At 33.5% G+C, this 11,023-nt stretch overlaps 1 protein-coding gene across 1 annotated transcript; it reads right to left on the reverse strand.

Moving 5' to 3' along the window:
• Positions 1-5,144: 5,144 nt before the first annotated feature.
• LOC136230132 (reticulon-like protein B17) lies at positions 5,145-9,851 on the reverse strand. Its single transcript, XM_066019071.1, has 8 exons — positions 9,147-9,851; positions 8,882-9,035; positions 8,710-8,784; positions 7,362-7,503; positions 7,210-7,279; positions 6,698-6,763; positions 6,483-6,605; positions 5,145-5,652 (listed from the first exon to the last, which is right to left on the reverse strand). The coding sequence occupies exons 1-8, from the start codon at positions 9,664-9,666 to the stop codon at positions 5,483-5,485; spliced, it is 1,320 nt and encodes a 439-aa protein (XP_065875143.1). The 5' UTR covers positions 9,667-9,851; the 3' UTR covers positions 5,145-5,482.
• Positions 9,852-11,023: the final 1,172 nt, after the last annotated feature.

The raw sequence follows: 11,023 nt of genomic DNA on the forward strand, positions 1-11,023 counted from the left end.
GTTTAAGGTTTTGGGAAAGTACCAATTTAGGCTCAACGTTCAAAATAGCACCAATATAGGCTTAACGTTTACAACATAATATTAATTTAGGTTCAACGTTTACAATATATCATCAATTTAGGACTCACATACAAAATAGGACCAATATAGGCTTAACGTTTACAAAATAATACGAATTTAAGCTTAATGTTTACAAAATATATCAAATTTAAGTTAAACGTCACAATTAAATTAACCATATTATATTCTTTTCCTATTAACTTTATATGTTATCTTTTTTTTAGTTTTATTTTCTTATTTATTATAATACAATTAATTAATATTCTTGCCCATTAAGATCTTATATTTGTTTTTCATCAATGATTCCATAACTACTAAATTTCATTGCTCATGTAATATATGCAAACTAAAAGTAATTGAATATCCACAATATTTCGAACACTAGTTAAAATAATATTGATACATGTCAGTGTTCGAAATAGTGTGGATATTAAATTACTTTTAGTTTGCATATATTACATTAGGAGTAATGGAATGATTGATGAAAAATAAATATAAAGCTTTAATGGGCAAGAATACTAATTAATTGTATTATAATAAATAAGAAAATAAAATTAAATAAAAAGATAACATATAATGTTAATAGGAAAAGAATATAATATGGTTAATTTAATTGTGACGTTTAACTTAAATTTGATATATTTTGTAAACATTAAGCTTAAATTCGTATTATTTTGTAAACGTTAAGCCTATATTGGTCCTATTTTGTACGTGAGTCCTAAATCGATGATATATTGTAAACGTTAAGCCTATATTGGTGCTATTTTGAACGTTGAGCCTAAATTGGTACTTCTCCAAAAACCTTAGACCTATTTTGGTACCTTATCCCATAAAAAAATTATCAATTTTTTTTATAGCAATAACAAGAGTACTTGATTTTATAATAACGATAAAATTGGTTAAAAATATGATAAATAAAAATTGCCCTGGAATGATAATTTATGGTGCCAAAATCAAACCATTGACTATATTTATGTATGTTTTTTTTTCTAATACTTATTTAATGGTGTTTTTGTATCAGACAGTAGGGATCCACCACTCCTATAAACCAGAGCTCTTTTTTTCTTATCATTCAACCTCACTGTTTCGACTTCAGCATCAGTTCTTTGTCTCTTTTAATTCAATGGAAATCATACTAGAGAAATTGATTTTTCTCCAAGAAGATAATAATAAGACATTTATTCCCGATGTTGAAGATGATATGAAACCAAAAATCGATCAACAATTTGATTCATTAGATGTTGTGTACAAATTTTACAATGACTATGCACGTAACGTTGGATTTAGCGTCAGAAAAGGCAAGGAAAATAAGAAAAAGAAAATAGTCACTTGGAAACAATATGTATGTTTCAAGGAAGAGAAACTAACGAGACATGGAGAAACAACAATGAAATTGGAGAAAGAGATCATAAGAAATATTCGAAGAGGGTGCAATGCAAAATTGACGGTGAGTCGTGATGGAAATTCTTATGGTGTGAAGACTTTCATAGAAGAACACAATCATGCACCTACGATACCAAGCAAAGTTCACATATTATCATCACATCATAAAATTACATAAGTTAAAAAGAATCTTACACGAGACCTTAAAAGTGGACATTCCATTATACCACCAATTTGGATTATTTGAAACACAAGCTGGTGGACATGAAAATGTCGGTTGTATTGAAAGAGATTTACGAAATGCGGTCCAAGATGAGAAAGAAAAAGTAAAGGAACAAACATTCTGTATGAGCACTTCAAAGCTAAAAAAGAGAAGGATCCCGATTTCTTTTTTGAATTTGATACTCATGAAGATCAAAGGCTTGTTAGATGTTTCTGGATCAATTCAATTGCAAGAAAAGCATATTTTAATTTTGGTGATGTGGTTGTATTTGATACGACATATAACACCAATCGTTACAAGATGATTTTTGTTCCTTTTATAGGCGTGAACCACCACGGGCAGACAACGGGGTTTGAGTGTGCATTTCTAAATGATAAGAAGTTTGAATCATTTGTATGGTTGTTGAACACTTGGCTTGAGGCAATGCCTAATGGTCTCCTGCATGTTATTATCACCGATCAAGATCAAGCAATGTCAAAAGTAATTGCTCAAGTTTTGCTAACCACATTTCATAGGTATTACATATGGCATATATTGAAGAAATTTCCTGAGAAAACTAGTGTTGCTTTTATGAAAAACTACCGTGAGTTCTTTAAGAAGTGCATATGAGATTCAGAGTGTGAAAAAGAATTTGATTCCCTAATTGAGGTGCAGAAATGTATATAATTAATTGGGTTTATTTTACCCTGACAACATAAGTGAATTAAAATCATCTAATGTGTTATATTGCTCAATCAACAAAGCTGAATGGATTCAGATTTTGAAATGAAGCATATTATCAACAAAAACTTGAGTCGATTTTCAAACTTGAAATAGGGGAGAAGAAGCATATTATCAGCAGAAACTTGTATCGATTTTCAAACTTCAAATAAGTAGAAAGAAGCATAAAAGCAAAATCATAGAGCTAAAAGAGACAGGGACAAAAGAATTAAGTTCAAAATAGAAACAATCAAAAAGAAGGAAGAAAGAGATGAGGAAACCTAAAGGGCTCTAGATCCGTGCAAGACATGCCTCCATGCAATCCCAAACACCAAACTTAAGCCCAAGAAAAGGACGATGTCAATTGGCTCAGAAGAAGTTTCCTCAGCCAAAAATCCTATAGAGAAATCCAAGCTCTACCGGATTAACCACTGAATTAGTAGTAGAGAATGAAGAAGTGAAGAAAGGAGGTGTAGCTGGAATTGAAGATGAATTTGGATCTATTAAAGAGTATTTGGGCTCTCTCTTGTAGCGCTATATAGAATAAACAGATAGAACCTGAAATTATGCAAGAGCAGAGTTGGAGAGGATGATATCAGTGTTTTTTTTATATACAAATTGGGGGTAAATTACATACGTGGTGTATAATCTTTACCTGTTTTCATATTGTTGGAAATATGCCTTAGTTAATTTATTAGCAGATAATGTTTTATTTAATTATTTGAATTTAGGAGAAGTTATTCAGTTATTGCTTATGTTTAGGAGAAGTTCTGGAAGTCAGTTGTAACTGATGTTTGTAATTCTGTATAAATTTCCTGAAGATCAATAGAAGTTTAGTGTTGGTTCCAAACTCTTTGAGTTGGTTCCAAACTCATGAAAGTTAATTACTACACATACTTTGGTGTACAACCAAAAATTTGTCACACTAAAGTGTACAATCTTCTGGTGACCTCCCACTAAAGTGTATACCACGTAAAAATGATCGGTCAACCCAGTCAATATGTCAAATCATCAATTTTTAACCCATATTTTAATGAAAATGGGACCCACCCATCTTCTTCAATCTTATATCTTCTTCTTTATTTTCCCTCTTCTCCATTTTTATCAAATATCATTTCTCTCTCTAACTCTCATCTCTCTCATTTTCACTTTCTCCTTCTAACTTTTCTCTCTCTCTCATTCTCCCTTTTCTTTTCTTTTTTGTTTTCAATTTAACTAACCGATTCAGTCGGAATTCCATGGATGCGGTGTTTGTGTTAAATATTTTATTTTTCTGAAAAGCTAAATTTCTCCAAACGATTATGTTCGCTATAAATATTATTATCTGGTAAAAAAGAGAAGAGCTTTTTAATCACTTCAATTTAGGTTGTTGTCGTATTCAATGTTTATGAATCTAAGAATCTAAATACAGAAACCCAAATCAATTTTTTTTTAATAGCAGAATACATTAATATTTTAACTTGGTTCAGGTAGGTTGAATTACAATTTACTTGAATCAAGTTCAAGGATTTTAGAGGGTTATTTAGTAAATAATCAGATATATATATAAATTTTAGAGTTCAATCATTTTTTTACCAAACTCAAGAACCCAGATCAATTTTAACCTTTTTGAAATTTTTCATTTTTTTTCTTTGATGGAGAGGTTTAGTATTTTGAAAATGAAAGTTTAGTAAGAGAGAGAAAAGGAGAATGAGAGAGAGAGAGAGGAGAGTTAGAGGGAGAAAGTGAAAATGAGAGTAAGAGAGAGAAATGATATTTGATAAAAATGGAGGAGAGATAAAATAAAGACGAAGATATAAGGTTGAAGAAGATGAATGAGTTCCATTTTCATTAAAATATGAGTTAAAAGTTGATGATTTGGCATGTTGACTGGGTTGACCGGTCATTTTTACCTGGTGTACACTTTAGTGGGAGGTCGCCAGAAAGTTGTACACTTTAGTGTGATAAATTTTTGGTTGTACACCAAAGTGTGAAAACATGTAAAGGTTGTACACCACGTATGCAATTTACCCTACAAATTGGTGTACTTTTGTCTCTCTTCATTGTAGTCTTCTCTCTCTAAAATCTCCATCTACCTCTTCTATATGACTATCTTCCCTTAAATTCTTCAATTAGCTCTCGTTACCTCATAGTTCCAGGAAATACGAATGGGTGTGATTCCCTCTCTCTCTTCATTTTAGTTTTCTCTCTCTACATTATCGACATCTCTCTCTATGTTATCGATATCTCTCTTCTCTCTGTCTCTCTTCTTTTATTTTAGGGAGTATTAGTTTATTTTGTCTCAATGATAAAAATTGAAAATGTGCAATAATCTGTAATTGTTATGAACCATTGGATTATAGAGGCCAAAATCCAATGGTAAATGACCAAATCCACTATGATCATTAGGGTGCATGAGATCGGAACTATTCAGACTGAATGTTCATAGCCCAAAAATGTTTTCCGTAAACAATTAAGTTTGTTTTTCACATTCTCCCTCCTTTTATCAATTTTCCATTCTTCACTATTTTTTCCTTTTTTTTTTTTGTATTTTTACCGTTTTTCATATTTGTACTGTTTTCGCATATTTTTACCTTTTTCGCATTTTTCAGTAATTTTGATATCATAAAAGATATAGTTATATTTTTAGGTTAAAATAAACCCCTTCCATCCATTGTGAAATTCAAATTCAACTGAAAAATAAAAATGCTATAGAAATAACTATTTTATTTCATTTATTCCATGAACTAAACCGAATCTTAAAATATAAAATATAGCATAATTATCCATCAACTTCCGATGAGGTAAAGCATCATCATCAATTGCTTGTTATTTCACATTATATCAACCTTATCCCCTAACATATTCTAATAACAAAACCGGAAAATCCAGCCTTAAAAACTGAGATGAGCTCCTTTGGTCGAAATACATATCAAGTAATGCAAATTACAACTCTATAGAAAATTTCAGAATAGAACACAAATGGCAGTTCTTTATTTACACATATAACACTCGCTTTTATAACTAAGGAAGCGCGTACTCCGGGTGTATACTAGAATTTCACCGCGACAAATGTTAGTTCCGTAGATTCGTACAAAATGCTTACATTATTTGTGTTAAGTGATGGAAAAAAATGAACTACAATTTCTGGTTAATTGGATCTGCTACTACTAATGCTTGCTGAAGCTCCTTTTCCACTACTAAAGCTTGCTGTAGCTCCTTTTCCTCTTCTTCTGCTTGCCCTTGTTCTTCCTCCTTTGGTTGTAGACGTTGCCGGCAACAGCGTAGAATTACTAAAGATATAAATACTGCAACCAATTATCAATGTTAGAATAAGGAGTTTCTTTCACAGGTGCAGCAACTGAAACAACAATCTGTATAAAGTTTGAATGTTCCACACATGTTTTATGATATCCATGCCTCTCCTATAATGTTCCAGGACCAGTTTGGTCGTGAACCATTCAGATGATGACACGTCACCATCTGATTGGTCTAGGACCAGTTGGTCCCGGACCACAGTAGAGTTTCTCCTTAACACGAGAATTAGGTCTGGAAGTAATTTTAGCCGGGCCTTACTTAAGGATTATCATGAAAATTCCAATGCAATGGTACTCTCATTGTGTTTATCCTAAATCAATTTTGAGTTTTTCCAAGTAAAAATACTAATGAATCACTTGAAAAGGGAGAAATTCTACTATGGTTCGAGATCAAGTGGTCTCGGACCACTCACATGGTGACATGCCAACAGTTTTATTGACGTGCCATCATTTGAATGGTTCAACATCAGTTTAGTCTCGAACTGTTCTACAATTTTTCCCTATTAAGTGTTAATTATGATCGAGGAGTAACAAAACCGGTGGTGAAAACACAAGTTTCAAAACAATTTTAACAATTAGAGAGAAGAAGGTAGTAACAGTAATTTATTTTATATGAAAATGACTCGATATCTCTATTCCTTTATACTTGTCTAGAAAAATCAACTGCTCCCCAATATTTTTAAGATTTTTTCTCATAAACAACATTATTACTCCGAGGAAAAATTCCATTGCATTCTCAAAACCATAAGGTCTAATTACACGGAACCATATAGCATTAGAGATATTTTTGATCCTTAGCCTTCAGTAAATTATAAAAGTACCTGCAAAAATGCGTGTTTTGACACTGGACATATTCCAAAAGGCAGTGATTGCTGATGCTGCAACCATTTTCTTGTGAGAGCAAGCTTCCCATGTTTCCAACACTCGATTTTTTATGGAATTAACTGTAACACCCAAAATATTTACTCTCAGTTAATCAGGAAAAAGAGCAAACTGTTTTCACTAAGTTTGAATAAGGTATGTGGATTCTGTTTACCTCTTTGGTTTATCTGACTGGAATAGCACGAATACAATCTTGGTCCAGTGAAACCAATGAAAAACCCTGCTCAAAATTCATAGAAAATCAGCATGTTATGATGCGTAAAATGTTACGAAGTTCGGGATCTGTGTATAAAATCTTTAATTTCTATAACATCCTTCTGGTCAATTTGTGTATAAAAACTCATTGCAATGATGTAACACAGAAATCAGTTGACTATATGACAACTAAACGTCTTTGTGGATATGTTCAACTTTTATGGCAGACGTGATAGAAACATGTTAGCCACGTGCCATATCCTAAGCCAACAAATTTCTAAAAACTTGCATCCTTCTCCGACGCGATGTTTAGTTACCATATAGTTAACTGTCTTCTCTATCACGTCAACATTTTAGCAAGTATTAAGTTGACAGAAATGATTTTATTGAAATCAATATAAAAGTTGATCCGTCGGTGCAATTTACCCTTAACTAAACACAACCCAAAGGATTATCAACTTGTGATCATACCAATAGCAGAAAGCCTCCTAAGAGTTAGAAGGTGTCCATATTCAGCTCCAAGAAGCAAGAAGGGAATTACCTACAACCAGAAAATAAGATCACCATTTAATTACTCAAACAAACATGAAATTTGATTAGAATTCACTAATAAAGGTCATTACTTTGAGGGTCATAGATGGCTCTCCTGAAAAAAGCTCTATTGTCTTTGAAATTGCAAGATTTGCAGGTGGTAGTATCAATCTACCCAGTTTCAGAATGTCCTCTTCTTTAAGCTTGAAGTTACATCTTGCTTCAACATTATTTCTGTTATTAAACTACAATAGCTTAGAAAATAGCTTCAACTAACATGAAAATAGCATTATTGTGGGTAAATTGTATCAAACTTTCATTTTTTTCATTTTTTTCATATTTGATTTGAATAAATTGATTTCAGCCAATTTGCATACAAAAACTCAAATGAGAACGTACTCAGCAACAGTTGATTATATGCCAATTAAGCACCACTACAAGTATATGATTTTGAAAAAATTGCAAGGCTTAGGATGTGCCATGTGAGACACACATGGCTGCCACGTCAACCATAAAATTCGGACATATCCAACATTGCCACTCAATATACATGCCATATCATCATTGCAAGATCCATTTAATAAACTTCATTTTATTAAACTATCAATTCCAATGATTAAACTCTATAATCACTCAATCATAAGAGATCCACCAATCATGAGGGATCACCAATTAATTAAACTCTATCATATTATTTTAAAAATTAAAAATATATACACATAAATAGTCAAAAGTTCAATCAATTACTCAATATTTATTGAGTGGTTGATAAGTGCTCAATATATTAAACTCGCTACAATGGGAGAGAGTTTAATAAAAGAGTATAATGAGTGGTTCATTATACCCCATTGGAGATGTTCTAGTTGACATATAAAGAATGGTCGTTTGATTTCAGCCAATTTGCATACAAAAACTCACTGAAATGTGAAAGTACTTAGAAACAGTTGAGTATATGCCAACTAAGCACCACTACAAGTATTTGATTTGAAAAAAAAAATCGCATGGCTTAGGATGTGCCACTTGAGACACAAATTGCTGCCACATCAGCCATAAAAGTCAGATATGTACAACATGGATACTTGTTGACATATAAAGAATATAAAGAATGGTTGTCAATATTCCATTGAGTTTTTATATAGAAATTGATAGGAATAACTTTATCGAAACAAATGTAAAGTTCAGATTTTAGTAATCACTCTAAAACAGACTCGAAACTTCAATGATTGTTGTATACAAATTGGTGCTGTTGAATTTCAAAACAGACTCTGCATATTGAATTTCGAGTTTTTATATACAAATTGGTGCGGGATGACTTTATTGAAATGGAATGTAAAGTTCCGATTTCAGTAAAAGACTCGAAACTTCAACAAGCCTTTCGAAACTTCAAGTACAGTTGTTGCATTTTATCCCATTATTGTTACTTAAATGTATTAGTTGTACCTTGGACATATTGAATTTGAGATGAAGGATGCCCCCAAAAACAGAAGGCCAAGTTGTGAAATGGCAGAGAAAATGCTACAAAAGGTAGAATTGAATTCATTTAGATAACTTGGTAAGAAACTAAATAGTGAAATCATGATCAAAAGATTAAAATGAAACCAAGCATACACACCTGAAACTGACCCCCTTGGCAAAGCAAGAAGAAAGGAAGCACAGACAACCAAAACCAAACCAAAGACTGGATTTCGCCACGTCTCTCCACATGATCAGATCATTGATAATCATTGCAATTCTGTCTAAATTGCCTCCATCACCATCATCAATTTCTAAGAAATCATCAAACCAAAATAAACAAGAACAAATCAACACAAAAGGGCCAAAAAAGGAAAGCCAAATCTGAAACCGAGTAGAAATCTTTTTTTCTAGGTTAGACATACTTGGAGAAGGAATTGAAGAATTCATTGAAGGGACTAATGCGAGCTTCTCCTTCTTAGATCGGCCACTATGTCTTCTTTTTCTAACTTTCCCAATCTCTTCAGTCAATCCAACCAAATCTTTCTCTTCTTTACTCTCAATCTCTGATCTTCTTCTTAACCTTCTGCCATTCCTCGGAGAAGCACAACCCTGAGCCCCTAATTGAGCTCCTCTGCTTCTCTGTCTCCGGCGAGGCCCAGCTGGCTCCACAGCTGCCTCCTCCTCCATCTCAAGCCGATCAGAAATACGAGTTCGTGTATTTCTTGACGGAGACGGAGAAAGTAGGAGGAGTTCACGGATAGGAAGAGAATTAGAGGGGGATTTAACAGATGGAGTTTTTTTGGCTGGAGGAGAAGGTGCAAGATCCAGAGATAGAGCCTGTAGTTCTTCGTTTTCGTCGAAACGGGTGGTTCGCGCTAACCGAGAAGCTGATTTTGATTGAGAATTGGGATTTGATCTATGATAAGGAGGAGTAGAATCCATGTTTGTGTACGATTTACGAGCTATAACAGCAGAAATTTAAGGATTTAACTAGAGATTTTGGGGGAGAAAGAGCTATTGAATCAGATTGAAAATGGGATTTTGTTAGGGTTTTGAATGAGAGGAGAAAATGAGGATTTTGAGAGTTTTTGATAGGGTTTTTTCTAATGGCAGGAGCCGTTGGAGAAAGGGAAGAGCTTTTGGTGTAATTTGAATCTTTGTGGTGGGAAAGCGGGGCCATGAAGTGCAACGGTAAGAAAATGTAATGGGCTTTGTTTTTGTGCAGGCCTAATTGTTCATGGGCTTTTCATATTATTATGATTATTTGAGAAAAAGAAATTTACATACAAATACACTTTTTAAAAACTATCCACAATTATGTCAAAGGGAAAATTACAAAACTAGGTCAAATGGGAGGTCCATTTATATATTTAACCCATTTACTCAACCTACTACATATCTAGACTGATTTTATGTGACTTTCCCATAATACCCTCAATATTTACGCGCGGCTGTCTTCCTCCCGTCCGACTTCACAGAGGTTAGCATATGCGAACTCTGCGAAGCTAAATATACGAAGCCTGCAAAGCTAATGTTTGGTTTAGTTGATGATTTTAGTTAGCATATGCGAAGCCTGCGAAGCTAATGTTTGGTTTAGTTGATGATTTTAGTTAGCATATGCGAAGCTAATGTTTGGTTTAGTTGATGATTTTAATTAGCATATGCGAACCCTGCGAAACGAATGTTTGGTTTAGTTGATGATTTTAGTTAGCATATGCGAAGTCTGGATGTGTTTTTAACAAAATTCGCTAAGTGATATATAACAAAAAATGGCAAACAACAACAGATTCTAACATTATTTAACAAAAAAATCAGAACATAAATGAATACACCAACAATAATTCAGTGAGATTTATAGAATTAGACATTTTCTCTGCGTTTCCCAATCTTCCGCCTCACGGAACGAGGTTGTCGTTCGCTCTAAAATCGCCCTCTTTTTTCCCTTTTCTCTGTTGTTCGCCTTCTTCCTCGTCTTTTCTGTCACTGTTCACCTTCTTCTACCGTCTGTTCGCATTCTTCCTCTTCTTTGCTCTCACCGTTCACCTTCTTCTACCGTCGTTCACCTTCTCTCACCGTCGTTCATCCTAAAATCGCCCTCTCGTTTTTCCTCTACTGTCGTTCGCTTCCATTTTCTCTCACTGGAGTAGAAGTTGCTCGAGAACGCCGTCAAACAACAACGGATTTTGCAGGTTAGATCCCTGTGGAAGGAGGAAGAGCCATTTTGGGTGAAGAGGAAATCGTAAGGAAGAGGAAGAGGAAGATGAAAGATTGTGGATATTATGGAAAAGTCACACAAAAA

Source organism: Euphorbia lathyris, chromosome 5, assembly GCF_963576675.1.
Source record: "Euphorbia lathyris chromosome 5, ddEupLath1.1, whole genome shotgun sequence".
Classification (NCBI taxonomy): domain Eukaryota; kingdom Viridiplantae; phylum Streptophyta; class Magnoliopsida; order Malpighiales; family Euphorbiaceae; genus Euphorbia; species Euphorbia lathyris.